The sequence below is a fragment of the Apium graveolens genome, chromosome 7 (assembly GCF_009905375.1).
Source record: "Apium graveolens cultivar Ventura chromosome 7, ASM990537v1, whole genome shotgun sequence".
Classification (NCBI taxonomy): domain Eukaryota; kingdom Viridiplantae; phylum Streptophyta; class Magnoliopsida; order Apiales; family Apiaceae; genus Apium; species Apium graveolens.
The window spans coordinates 250,127,525-250,142,375 of record NC_133653.1 but is presented as its reverse complement, the minus strand read 5'-3'; the positions used below and the strand labels follow the sequence as shown (position 1 = coordinate 250,142,375).

The 14,851-nt window shown below is 35.2% G+C and overlaps 1 protein-coding gene across 1 annotated transcript; it reads left to right on the top strand.

The window, feature by feature from the left end:
* Window positions 1-7,554: 7,554 nt before the first annotated feature.
* On the top strand, window positions 7,555-8,855 carry LOC141674635 (uncharacterized). The gene is made up of 2 exons (XM_074481346.1): window positions 7,555-8,442; window positions 8,487-8,855. Exons 1-2 carry the CDS (start codon window positions 7,555-7,557, stop codon window positions 8,853-8,855), a joined length of 1,257 nt encoding a protein of 418 aa, XP_074337447.1.
* Window positions 8,856-14,851: the final 5,996 nt, after the last annotated feature.

Sequence of the window (14,851 nt, the reverse complement as noted above, 5' to 3'; positions counted from 1 at the left end):
AATTTTGTGCAGGATGGCAAGAGGTAGTAGTAGTCGAAATATTGGGGGGAATGATAATCAGTAGATTATTATGGATAGGAGTACTTTTATGGAGATGTTGCGGGAAGTTCAATGTGGAAAGAATCCCACTGCTAACGGGCAAGATTGAGATGGTCAAACTATATTTGATCGGTTTATGAAGCAAAGACCCAATTGTTTTAAGGAGGCCAAGACTCCCATGGATGCTGAAGCTTGGATATATCACATGGAGAAAAATTTCATTGTCTTGGAGTATTCAGAGGTGAAAAAGGCTCAATTTTCTACATATCATCTTGAGGGGGATGCTAATACTTGGTGGAAGTCTATGGTAGCCTCGCATACACCTGGCTATGAAAATACTCTTAGTTGGCATATATTCAAAACTCAGTTTGGCCAGAGGTACTTTCCAGCCAGCATACGTGAGGAATATGTAAGGGAGTATCAGAGTATTATTCTGAGAGATGATGAGTCGGTGGCAGACTTTCAAGTCAGATTTCAGAGGTTAGCTGGTTATGCGAGATATGTGGCTGGGTCAGAAGCGGATAAAATCATGAAGTTTATGTGGGCATTAAAGAATTCCATCGGCAACCATATCATCTCTAACCGCTACACATCCATGGATACCTTGGTTGATAGTGTTAGAGATCAAGAGCTTCATCAGGTTAACTTTCTCAAGAAAAGAAAAAGGGAAGAGGAATTTTCCGATCGTCGACATGGATTTCAGAAAAATGGTGGGTCTTCAGGTGGATTCAAACCAAATGATCAGAGGTATAATACTCGAAATTTCACCAAAAGAATGGAAATCAAGGAAATGAGCAAAAGAGGTCTTTCAACCAAACTGGAAATAAGGAAGTATCTAAGTGTGAGCATTGTGGAAAGATGTATGGAGGAAGCACTTGCTATTGGGCTACTAGAGCATGCTTCAATTATGGAAAGAAGGGTCACACTATTCAAGACTGTCAGATGCCACCAAAGAATCCTTGGGATCGTAGAGATCAGGGAGAGAAAAACAACCAGAAGACTTTCGGCCGTGTGTTTTCCATCACTGCAAAAGATGCTGCAAGTACTTCAAGTACCATTTCAGGATCACTTTTTGTCGGTAATTGAAAATGCTATAGTCTTATTTGATACTGGAGCTACACATTCATTTATCTCTACATCTTATGTTAAACACTTAGACATTGCATCCACTGCACTTATATCGGATTTTTTTGTTGGCACTCCTATAGGTGTAACTATACTTTTGAATTCTCAATATCTTGATTATGTAGTTAGAGTAGACGATAGAGAACTATTTGTTGATCTCTTACCTATTCAGATTAGGGACTTTGATATCATACTGGGGATGGATTGACTGGAGCGACACAAAGCTACAATTGATTGTCCAGGAAAAAGAATAATTTTTGGGGACTCCAATTCGCTTGAGTTCGTGTTTCAGGGTTCTAAGCCTAGTGGTTGTGGAAAATTCATTTCGGCCATCAAGGCTAAGAAGATGATTGCTCATGGATGTGAAGGATTTTTAGCGTATGTGATTGACATGTCCAAGGTGCAGCCAGAATTAGAAGATGTTCTTGTTGTTCGTGAGTTTTCAGATGTATTTCCCGAAGATTTGGAGGGTCTTCCGCCGGAAAGAGAGATAGAATTTTCTATCAATTTGTTACCAGATGCACAACCTATTTCCAAGGCACCTTATAGAATGGCTCCGTTAGAGGTACAAGAGCTGAAAGAACAGCTGGAGGAGTTACTTGATAAGGGTTTTATTAGACCCAGTTTTTCGCCTTGGGGAGCACCAGTTCTATTTGTGAATAAGAAGGATGGTTCGATGAGATTGAACCGAATCACGGTGAAGAATAGATATCCATTACCGAGGATCGATGACTTATTTGATCAGCTTCAAGGAGCAAAATACTTTTCAAAGATTGATCTACGGTCAGGTTACCATCAACTAAGAGTGAAGACAAGTGATATTCCGAAGATAGCATTCAGGACTCGTTACAGACACGACGAGTTTCTTGTTATGTCTTTTGGATTGAAAAATGCACCTGCAGTTTTCATGGACCTAATGAACAGGGTATTCAAGGATTTTCTGGACAAGTTTCTGATTATGTTTATTGATGATATATTGGTGTATTCAAAGTCAGTGGAGGTTCATGAGGAGCATCTTCGAGTTGTGTTGGAAATACTAGGGAATAATAAATTGTATGCAAAATACAAGAAGTGTGAATTTTGTCTTGATCAAGTTGCATTTTTGGGACATATTGTATCAGCAGATAGAATCAAGGTGGATCCAGCCAAGGTTGAGGCTATTACCAATTGGCCAAGACCTAGCACTGCGACAGAAGTGAGGAGTTTCTTGGGACTCGCGGGCTACTATCACCGATTTGTAGAAGGCTTTTCGACAATTGCGATGCCATTGACACAGTTGACTCGAAAAAGCAACAAGTTCATATGGACCGATGAGTGTGAGACTAGTTTTCAGGAATTGAAGAAGAGATTTGTGACATCACCAGTATTGACACTACCATCATGATTGGGAAGCTATGTGATTTATAGCGATGCTTCAAAGAAGGGACTTGGCTATGTCTTGATGCAACATGGAAATGTGATTGCCTACGCTTCAAGATACTTAAAGCCTCACGAGATGAATTATCCGACACATGACTTAGAGCTTGCAGCCGTCATTTTTGCATTGAAGATATGGAGACACCATTTGTATGGTGATAAGTGTGAGATATTTACTGACCACAAGAGTTTGAAGTACATATTCACATAGAAAGAGCTTAATATGAGGCAAAGACAATGGATTGAATTATTGAAAGACTATGATGTGAGCATTCAGTATCATCCCCGAAAGGCTAATAAGGTTGCAAATGCTTTAAGCAGAAAGGATTTTGAGAATTTAGCCGCGTTTATGACACAACAACCTCCTCTTTAATGTGAGATTGAGAAATTTGGTTTGAAGTTTTATCATCGGGATACGGTTGGTATGGTAGCAAGTTTGCATGTCGAGCCTAGTCTTATTATTAGGATTAAGGCAGCTCAAGATGGAGATGGAGAATTATGGTCTTTTGTCCAGAATATTGATCCTGAAAAGCAACCAGGATTTCATTTTGATGATCATGGCATTCTATGGATGTATAATCGTCTATGTGTGCCTGCTAACAAGGAACTCAGGGAGGAATTGATGGAAGAGGCTCATAGATCACCGTTTTCTATTCATCCAGGTGAGACAAATATGTATCGAGATTTAAAGGAACACTTTTGGTGGAGTGGCATGAAACGAGATATTGCCGATTTTGTTTTGAAGTGTTTGACTTATCAACAGGTGAAGATTGAGCACCAGAGGCCAAGTGATTTATTACAACCATTGGAGTTACCTACTTGGAAGAGGGAGAATATTTGCATAGATTTTATCATAGGACTTTCTAAGACTTTTAAGAAACATGATGCGATATGGGTGATTGTAGATAGACTCACTAAATATGCTCACTTTTTGGCAATCCGTGAGAACATGAACTTGGAGAGCTTAACGCTATTATACAGGAATGAGATTGTTAGACTACACGGGATTCCAGTTTCGATCGTTTCCAACCGAGATCCCAAATTCACTTCAAGATTTTGGAAAGAATTTGAAAAGGCATGGGGCACCAAGTTGAACTATAGCACAGCTTTTCATCCACAGTCGGATGGGCAGTCAGAGAGGACAATTCAGACCTTGGAGGACATGTTGCGAGCAAGTGCATTAGAATGGTATGGAAATTGGGATGACTATTTGTCTTTGGTTGAATTTGCTTATAATAACAGTTGGCAGAGCAGCATTGGTATGGCTCCTTTTGAGGCACTCTATGGGCGCAAGTGCAGAACACCTATTTGTTGGAATGAAGTAGGAGAAAAGCTTTCAGGGGGTCCCGATCTAGTCCAAGTCACTACAGATAAGGTAGCAGTTGCTCGAGAAAGACTTGAACAAGCTCGATCTACACAGAAGAGTTATGCTGATAAGGGTAGATGAGAATATGAATTTAAAGCAGGAGACAAGGTCTTCCTTAAGGTATCTCCTCAGAGAGGCATTCAGCGATTCGGTCAGAAGGGTAACCTAAGTCCGAGGTATATAGGACCTTTTGAGATTCGTGAGAGGGTTGGAGTTGTGGCATATAGAGTCGCTTTACTGCCATAATTGTCATGGGTGCACAATGTGTTTCATGCATCCGTTCTGAGGAAGTATGTATATCATCCTAATCATGTTGTTCAGTATCCCTTAGATGCATTTCGTGAAGATTTATATTGTGAAGAAGAAGCTGAAGCTATATTGGCGAGGGAGGGGAGAGTGTTGCGCAAGAACACGATCTCTTTTATTAAAGTTTTATGAAAAAATCATGATGTTCGAGAAGCTACTTGGGAAACTGAGGATTCAGTTCGCGCATGATATCCGTACCACTTCGAATCAGATACTTCACTAGAATTTTGAGGATAAAATTATTTTAAGGAGGGAAGAATATAATACCCCATATTTTATTTGTTACATTGTTAATGTAATAAACTAGTAAATATATGATTAATTATTTTTAGAATTCAAAATTATGGAGAATGTTTTATTTAGATAGTTGGTTGTTTATAATTTGAATTTGTAAGCTATCTTTTTGTTGTTTAAAATTTGAAGTCAAACTACGAAGTACGTGATAAGATATTTTTAAACAGCTAATGGGGAGATGATGTGGAAAAATGTGGAGAAAATTATGGACAACAGTTTCATAATTTGTTAGACCTGTTTATCATATAAACAGAGTCACCCTGTTAGTGTTATCACACAAAATTTATCTCAGAGCGACAGCTGAAAGCCAACAGAAATGAAAACTATTATTAGTAGAATTATATAACTTACTAGCAAGAGAAGAGGTGGTGCATAGGAAAGAAAGTTTTGGCGTACAACTCCGACAAGGTCAGAAAAGAACTAACTGGTTGGAGTGTCACGGTTAAGTACTGGGTTGTCAAAGATTTAGAGGAGGAGAAAGAGATTCACAAGGAAGCATTTAGAGGAGGAGAAAGAGTTTCACAAGGAAGCTAGGTTAAGCCTTACCAAAAGTTTCAAAAAGTGTACACCTTGTCGAGGTTTAGTTAAAAATTTAATCACCACATAATTTAATGACTATTATTTATGTTGTATACTAATATTAGTCATTTTTATTTTCAGGTTTATAATTATTTGTACACATTTTTTTTACATAATTATATCAGGCTCTAAATTCAGGTAAGTTTTATCAAATTATTATATTATTTATTTATGTGTTTATATATTATGTTAGGTTATTGTTTAATGCATGTTTAATTGATTTAATTAATTAATTGTTATTTGTACTGGCTACAATATGTTTAATTAGTAGTAATCTACTTAGTCATGTTCCGTGTTGTTTTTGTTTTAAATTTTTATGTCATAAAGTTGGTTTAAGAAATTATATGATTCTTAGGTTTTTAAATTTTATTAATTGGGTGATATGGTATATTTTAATATTGTTAGTGTCTGGCTAGTTTTTCTAATTATTATTCACTAGTTATGTGTATGAGTTTTTTACAATAATTATCATGTTATATTGTGCTAGTAATTAATATGTAAAAATATTTGTAAAATAAAATCTCTTTTCACAAGATTTAGTTTATGAGATTTATTAAAAATTGACAAAATATGTATTTGTGGGACTAATGATATATAAAGTATTTTAATTTACAGGACATATGTAGTCAAAATATTATATTAATTAAGTTAAGTAATTAATAATTGATTGTTTATTTATCTAAAATTATAAATTATTTACATTTGTTAATCATATTATGTTATTATGTTTTCCTCATAACATATATGTTACCTTAGTCTCATTATTTTTTTAACCAATATGTTATTAATTATAGTATCTAATATTTGGGCATAATAATTTAAAATTTGTAAGTAATGTAGTAGTATTAATGTGCAAAAGTGAATTTGATAATCTTGTTAGTATGATAAACACAGAGCATGTTATATTTATTTTTATCATTTTCTTAAATTGTTGTTATAATTTAATATGTTAAATTAATGTATAATTTAAGTTTGTCTACTTTTATAAAGTTATATACTTAGAGATTTCTACATTACTTTTATAAATTAATAAAATATCTTTTATATTTTATGAACCAGCTTGTATATTATTCAGATTATTTGTTAGTTAAATGTTTATATACTATAGTATGAATAAAATATTATAATTTTATTAGCTTACTTTTTGGGTTTTAGAGTTTGGCGTTTATAAGTTATATTTGTGTTGATATTATAGATTGGTTTGGAAGTTAATTTGGAGCTAGGTAGTGATTTAATATTTTAGACTCATTTCAGGTACGAGTATCCTCCATTTCTCTCCATTTAAAATATATTTTCTTCCTTTGTACTTATTGTCCTATCATATTTATCTTATCATATTTTATTTTGTTAAGTTGTACATCTTGTATATGTACACTTATTAATTTTTGCTCAGCCATATTTGATCCCTGTTGATGCTTAACCACTTTTGATCTATGTTGCCTATCAGTATACTTGATTTGTCACATGCAACTTTTATTTTCAATATTATTGGCAACACTTTGTGATCATTTGTCATGGGCTCTTAAACTTATTTGTATGCGGGTAAATCACAGACGAGACACATGGAGTTTTTGCAGTCTTTGGTGCTCACGGCACTAACTCGTATCAGTGTTGTGAGTATATGAGCATGTCTCTGGGGTATGAGACATGATTAAGATCATGATCATTTTGTTTGTTTGGGAAATGTTTTATACATTTCATTTTGTCCTTCTTGTGGATAACCGGAGAAGGAACTCTTTGTACTGTGCTTTACTTGGTATTTACTAGCAAGCAGAGGTTTTATAAGATGCCCTTATTAGTACCCGCCTTACTTGTTCTCATCCATTTCTTTGATTTTGTTTGGATTAGTTTGTTCCTTGATTCTAAATAATTACTGTCATATTACTCATCTTCTTGGCTAATTGTTAAAATCAAATATATTCTGTTGCTTTATCTTTTAATGATATATTCGTACTGGGCATTTGGCTCACTCGTATTTATTTCTTTCCACGGGTAGTCGGGGGTAAAGCGGGGGTGTGATGAGTGCTGCCCAGATTTTAGCTTGTTTATCTAGTTGAAAATAAAGTCAAGGACATGTTTTATTCCATATTATTTTGGATCTTGTTAGAGAACTTTATTTTGGATCTTTTGAACTTTTGTTAGCTTAATAAATTATGTTTAGCTTGTTTTTACTTCCATTAATAAATAAAGCTTAGCTTTTGTAGCCTCTACTTGTTTAAGTGGGGTATTACAACGTTGGTATCAGAGCTTAGGTTATAGTTTCTGTAGACTGTCCTTTAGGATTTGACCTGTGAGTTTTGGGTTGACTTCATACGGGTAGATTTATGATTTTGTGATATATGTGTTTGTGCACTCATAAAATTTTGTGCAGGATGGCAAGAGGTAGTAGTAATCGAAATATTGGGGGGAATGATAATCAGTAGATTGTTATGGATAGGAGTACTTTTATGGAGATGTTACGGGAAGTTCAACGTGGGAAGAATACCACTGCTAACGGGCAAGATCGAGATGGTCAAACTATGTTTGATCGGTTTATGAAGCAAAGACCCAATTGTTTTAAGGAGGCCAAGACTCCCATGGATGCTGAAGCTTGGATATATCACATGGAGAAAAATTTCATTGTCTTGGAGTATTCAGAGGTGAAAAAGGCTCAATTTTCTACATATCATCTTGAGGGGGATGCTAATACTTGGTGGAAGTCTATGGTAGCCTCACATGCACCTGGCTATGAAAATACTCTTAGTTGGCATATATTCAAAACTCAGTTTGGCCAGAGGTACTTTCAAACCAGCATACGTGAGGAATATGTAAGGGAGTATCAGAGTATTATTCTGAGAGATGATGAGTCGGTGGCAGACTTTCAAGTCAGATTTCAGAGGTTAGCTGGTTATGCGAGATATGTGGCTGGGTCAGAAGCGGATAAAATCATGAAGTTTATGTGGGCATTAAAGAATTCCATCGGCAACCATATCATCTCTAACCGCTACACATCCATGGATACCTTGGTTGATAGTGTCAGAGATCAAGAGCTTCATCAGGTTAACTTTCTCAAGAAAAGAAAAAGGGAAGAGGAATTTTCCGATCGTCGACATGGATTTCAGAAAAATGGTGGGTCTTCAGGTGGATTCAAACCAAATGATCAGAGGTATAATACTCGGAATTTCAGCAAAAGAATGGAAATCAAGGAAATGAGCAAAAGAGGTCTTTCAACCAAACTGGAAATAAGGAAGTATCTAAGTGTGAGCATTGTGGAAAGATGCATGGAGGAAGCACTTGCTATTGGGCTACTAGAGCATGCTTCAATTATGGAAAGAAGGGTCACACTATTCAAGACTGTCAGATGCCACCAAAGAATCCTTAGGATCGTAGAGATCAGGGAGAGAAAAACAACCAAAAGACTTTCGGTCGTGTGTTTTCCATCACTGCAAAAGATGCTGCAAGTACTCCAAGTACCATTTCAGGATCACTTTTTGTCGGTAATGGAAATGCTATAGTCTTATTTGATACTGGAGCTACACATTCATTTATCTCTACATCTTATGTTAAACACTTAGACATTGCATCCACTGCACTTATATCGGATTTTTTTGTTGGCACTCCTATAGGTGTAACTATACTTGTGAATTCTCAATATCTTGATTGTGTAGTTAGAGTAGACGATAGAGAACTATTTGTTGATCTCTTACCTATTCAGATGAGAGACTTTGATATCATACTGGGGATGGATTGACTGGAGCGACACAAAGCTACAATTGATTGTCCAGGAAAAAGAATAATTTTTGGGGACTCCAATTCGCCTGAGTTCGTGTTTCAGGGTTCTACGCCTAGTGATTGTGGAAAATTCATTTCGGCCATCAAGGCTAAGAAGATGATTGCTCATGGATGTGAAGGATTTTTAGCGTATGTGATTGACATGTCCAAGGTGCAGCCAGAATTAGAAGATGTTCTTGTTGTTCGTGAGTTTTCAGATGTATTTCCCGAAGATTTGGAGGGTCTTCCGCCGGAAAGAGAGATAGAATTTTCTATCGATTTGTTACCAGATGCACAACCTATTTCCAAGGCACCTTATAGAATGGCTCCGTTAGAGGTACAAGAGCTGAAAGAACAGCTGGAGGAGTTACTTGATAAGGGTTTTATTAGACCCAGTTTTTCGCCTTGGGGAGCACCAGTTCTATTTGTGAATAAGAAGGATGGTTCGATGAGACTCTATATTGATTATCGAGAGTTGAACTGAATCACGGTGAAGAATAGATATCCATTACCGAGGATCGATGACTTATTTGATCAGCTTCAAGGAGCAAAATACTTTTCAAAGATTGATCTACGGTCAGGTTACCATCAACTAAGAGTGAAGACAAGTGATATTCCGAAGATAGCATTCAGGACTCGTTACAGACACGACGAGTTTCTTTTTTATGTCTTTTGGATTGAAAAATGCACCTGCAGTTTTCATGGACCTAATGAACAGGGTATTCAAGGATTTTCTGGACAAGTTTCTGATTATGTTTATTGATGATATATTGGTGTATTCAAAGTCAGTGGAGGTTCATGAGGAGCATCTTCGAGTTGTGTTGGAAATACTAGGGAATAATAAATTGTATGCAAAATACAAGAAGTGTGAATTTTGTCTTGATCAAGTTGCATTTTTGGGATATATTGTATCAGCAGATAGAATCAAGGTGGATCCAGCCAAGGTTGAGGCTATTACCAATTGGCCAAGACCTAGCACTGCGACAGAAGTGAGGAGTTTCTTGGGACTCGCGGGCTACTATCACCGATTTGTAGAAGGCTTTTCGACAATTGCGATGCCATTGACACAGTTGACTCGAAAAAGCAACAAGTTCATATGGACCGATGAGTGTGAGACTAGTTTTCAAGAATTGAAGAAGAGACTTGTGACATCACCAGTATTGACACTACCATCAGGATTGGGAAGCTATGTGATTTATAGCGATGCTTCAAAGAAGGGACTTGGCTATGTCTTGATGCAACATGGAAATGTGATTGCCTACGCTTCAAGATACTTAAAGCCTCACGGATGAATTATCCGACACATGACTTAGAGCTTGCAGCCGTCATTTTTGCATTGAAGATATGGAGACACCATTTGTATGGTGATAAGTGTGAGATATTTACTGACCACAAGAGTTTGAAGTACATATTCACGTAGAAAGAGCTTAATATGAGGCAAAGACAATGGATTGAATTATTGAAAGACTATGATGTGAGCATTCAGTATCATCCCCGAAAGGCTAATAAGGTTGCAAATGCTTTAAGCAGAAAGGATTTTGAGAATTTAGCCGCGTTTATGACACAACAACCTCCTCTTTAACGTGAGATTGAGAAATTTGGTTTGAAGTTTTATCATCGGGATACGGTTGGTATGGTAGCAAGTTTGCATGTCGAGCCTAGTCTTATCATTAGGATTAAGGCAGCTCAAGATGGAGATGGAGAATTATGGTCTTTTGTCCAGAATATTGATCCTGAAAAGCAACCAGGATTTCATTTTGATGATCATGGCATTCTATGGATGTATAATCATCTATGTGTGCCTGCTAACAAGGAACTCAGGGAGGAATTGATGGAAGAGGCTCATAGATCACCGTTTTCTATTCATCCAGGTGAGACAAATATGTATCGAGATTTAAAGGAACACTTTTGGTGGAGTGGCATGAAACGAGATATTGCCGATTTTGTTTTGAAGTGTTTGACTTATCAACAGGTGAAGATTGAGCACCAGAGGCCAAGTGATTTATTACAACCATTGGAGTTACCTACTTGGAAGAGGGAGAATATTTGCATAGATTTTATCATAGGACTTTCTAAGACTTTTAAGAAACATGATGCGATATGGGTGATTGTAGATAGACTCACTAAATATGCTCACTTTTTGGCAATCCGTGAGAACATGAACTTGGAGAGCTTAACGCTATTATACAGGAATGAGATTGTTAGACTACACGGGATTCCAGTTTCGATCGTTTCCAACCGAGATCCCAAATTCACTTCAAGATTTTGGAAAGAATTTGAAAAGGCATGGGGCACCAAGTTGAACTATAGCACAGCTTTTCATCCACAGTCGGATGGGCAGTCAGAGAGGACAATTCAGACCTTGGAGGACATGTTGCGAGCAAGTGCATTAGAATGGTATGGAAATTGGGATGACTATTTGTCTTTGGTTGAATTTGCTTATAATAACAGTTGGCAGAGCAGCATTGGTATGGCTCCTTTTGAGGCACTCTATGGGCGCAAGTGCAGAACACCTATTTGTTGGAATGAAGTAGGAGAAAAGCTTTCAGGGGGTCCCGATCTAGTCCAAGTCACTACAGATAAGGTAGCAGTTGCTCGAGAAAGACTTGAACAAGCTCGATCTACACAGAAGAGTTATGCTGATAAGGGTAGACGAGAATATGAATTTAAAGCAGGAGACAAGGTCTTCCTTTAGGTATCTCCTCAGAGGGGCATTCAGCGATTCGGTCAGAAGGGTAAGCTAAGTCCGAGGTATATAGGACCTTTTGAGATTCTTGAGAAGGTTGGAGTGGTGGCATATAGAGTCGCTTTACCGCCACAATTGTCACGGGTGCACAATGTGTTTCATGCATCGATTCTGAGGAAGTATGTATATCATCCTAATCATGTTGTTCAGTATCCCTTAGATGCATTTCGTGAAGATTTATCTTGTGAAGAAGAAGCTGAAGCTATATTGGCAAGGGAGGAAAGAGTGTTGCGCAAGAACACGATCCCTTTTGTTAAAGTTTTATGGGAAAATCATGATGTTCGAGAAGCTACTTGGGAAACTGAGGATTCAGTTCGCGCAAGATATCCGTACCTCTTCGAATCAGGTACTTCACTAGAATTTCGAGGACGAAATTATTTTAAGGGGGGATGAATATAATACCCCATATTTTATTTGTTACATTGTTGGTGCGATAATTTAGTAAATATTTGATTAATTATTTTTAGAATTTAAAATTATGGAGAATTTTTTATTTAGATAATTGGTTGTTAAAAATTTAAATTTGTAAGCTATCTTTTAGTTGTTTAATTTTTGAAGTCAAACTACTAAGTACGTGATAAGATATTTTTAAACAGCTAATGGGGAGATGATGTGGAAAAATGTGGAGAAAATTATGGACAACGGTTTCATAATTTGTTAGAGTTGCTTATTATATAAACAGAGTCACCATGTTAGTGCTATGACTCAAAATTTATCTCATTGGACATGAAAGCCAACAGAAATGAAAACTATTAACAGTAGAATTATATAAATTACTAGCAAGAGAAGAGGTGGTGCATAGAAAAGAAAGTTTTGGCGTACAACTCCCACAAGGTCAGAAAAGAATTAACTGGTTAGAGTGTCGTGCTTAAGGTTGTCAAAGGAGGAGAAAGAGATTCACAAGGAAGCTAGGTTAAGCCTTACCAAAAGTTTCAAAGAAGTGTACACCTTGTGGAGGTTTAGTTAAAAATTTAATCACCACATAATTTAATGACTATTATTTATGTTGTATACTAATATTAGTCATTTTTATTTTCAGGTTTATAACTATTTGTATATATTTTTTTATATACTTATATCTGGCTCTAAATTCAGATAAGTTTTATCAAATAATTATATTATTTGTTTATGTGTTTATATATTGTGTTAAGTTATTATTTAATGCATGTTTAATTGATTTAATTGATTAATTATTATTTGTACCGGCTACAAGATGTTTAATTAGTAGTAATCTAATTAGTCATGTTCCCTGTTGTTTTTATTTTTAATTTTTATGTCATTAAGTTGGTTTAAGAAATTATATGATTCTCAGGTTTTTACATTTTTTTAATTGGGTGATATGGTATATTTTTATATTGTTAGTGTCTGGCTAGTTTTGTTAATTATAATTTACTAGTTATGTGTGTGAGTTGTTTACAATAATTATCATGTTATATTGTGCTAGTTTATTAATATGTAAAAATATTTGTAAAATAAAATTTATTTTTACAAGATTTAGTTTATTGAGATTATTAAAATTGACAAAATATGTATTTGTGGGACTAATGATATATAAAGTATTTTATTTTACAGGACATATGTAGTCAAAATATTATGTTAATTAAGTTAAGTAATTAATAATTGATTGTTTGTTTATCTAAAATTATAAATTGTTTACATTTGTCAATCATATTATGTTATTATGTTTTCCTCATAACATATTTGTTACTTTAGTCTCATTGTTTTTTAACCAGTATGTTATTAATTATAGTATCTAATACTTGGGCATAATAATTTAAAATTTGTAAGTAATTTTGTAGTATTAATGTGCAGAAGTGAATTTGATAATCTTATCAGTATGATAAACAGAGAACATGTTATATTTATTTTTATCATTTTCTTAAATTGTTGTTATAATTTAATATGTTAAATGAATGTATAATTTAAGTTTGTCTACTTTTATAAAGTTATATACTTAAAGATTTATACATTACTTTTATAAATTAATAAAATATATTTTATATTTTATTAACCGGCTTGTATATTATTCAGATTATTTGTTAGTTAAATGTTTATACTATAGCATGAGATAGTGATCATCTGTATACGTACATCTTGTATATGTACACTTGTTAATTTTTGCTCAGTCATCTTTGATCTCTGTTGTTGCTTAACCACTTTTGATCTATGTTGCCTATAAGTATACTTGATTTGTCACATGCAACTTTTATTTTCAATATTATTGGCAACACTTTGTAATAATTTGTTATGGGCTCTTAAACTTACCTGTGTGGGTAAATCACAGACGAGACACATGGAGTTTTTGCAGTCTTTGGTGCTGTCGACACTAACTCGTATAGTGTTGTGAGTATACGAGCATGTCTCTGGGGTATGAGACATGATTAAGATCATGATCATTTTATTTGTTTGGGAAATGTTTTATACATTTCATTTTGTCCTTCATTAGGGATAACCGGAGAAGGACTATTTGCACTGTGCTTTGCTTGGTGTTTACTAGCGAGCATTGATTTTATAAGATGCCCTTATTAATAACCACCTTACTTGTTCTCAGCCATTTCTTTGATTTTGTTTGGATTAGTTTGTTCCTTGATTCAAAATAATTACTGTCATATTACTCATCTTCTTGGCTAATTGTTATAATCAAATATATTCTCTTGCTTTATCTTTTAATGATAAATTTGTACTGGGTATTTGGCTCACTTGTATTTATTTCTTTCCACAGGTAGTCGGGGGTAAATCGGGGGTGTGATGAGTGATCTGGTTGAAAATAAAGTCAAGTACATGTTTTATTCCATATTATTTTGGATCTTGTTAGACAACTTTATTTTGGATCTTTTAAACTTTTGTTAGCTTAATAAATTATGTTTAGCTTATTTTTAATTCCATTAATAAATAAAACTTATCTTGTGTAACCTCTACTTGTTTAATTGGGGTGTTACACTCACATTAATTCGATTGATATTGCAATGTTCAGAGGACTTAGTTGCAACAACTGAGTTTATAGGCCTCATGTTATGAACAAATATTTTTTGTGAGGGGTGAGCACATGTGATTTTTACCACCGTTCCAAACACACCCCAACTATCTACCTGCCGAACATCAGCTATAAACCTGCCGAAAGTGTTGTTGATGAGAGATATCCAGATCTCCCAATACACCATCGAATTCATTTTCAACACAACCACCACATAGCGCAAAATGAGACACATCGCATAAAGCGAGACAATCAA

Coding starts and splice junctions, on each gene's coding strand:
- LOC141674635 (XM_074481346.1), top strand. CDS start 7,555: ATGGATAGGAGTACTTTTATGGAGATGTTACGGGAAGTTCAACGTGGG. Junction 8,443..8,486: donor CTTCAATTATGGAAAGAAGG/GTCACACTATTC, acceptor AAGAATCCTTAG/GATCGTAGAGATCAGGGAGA.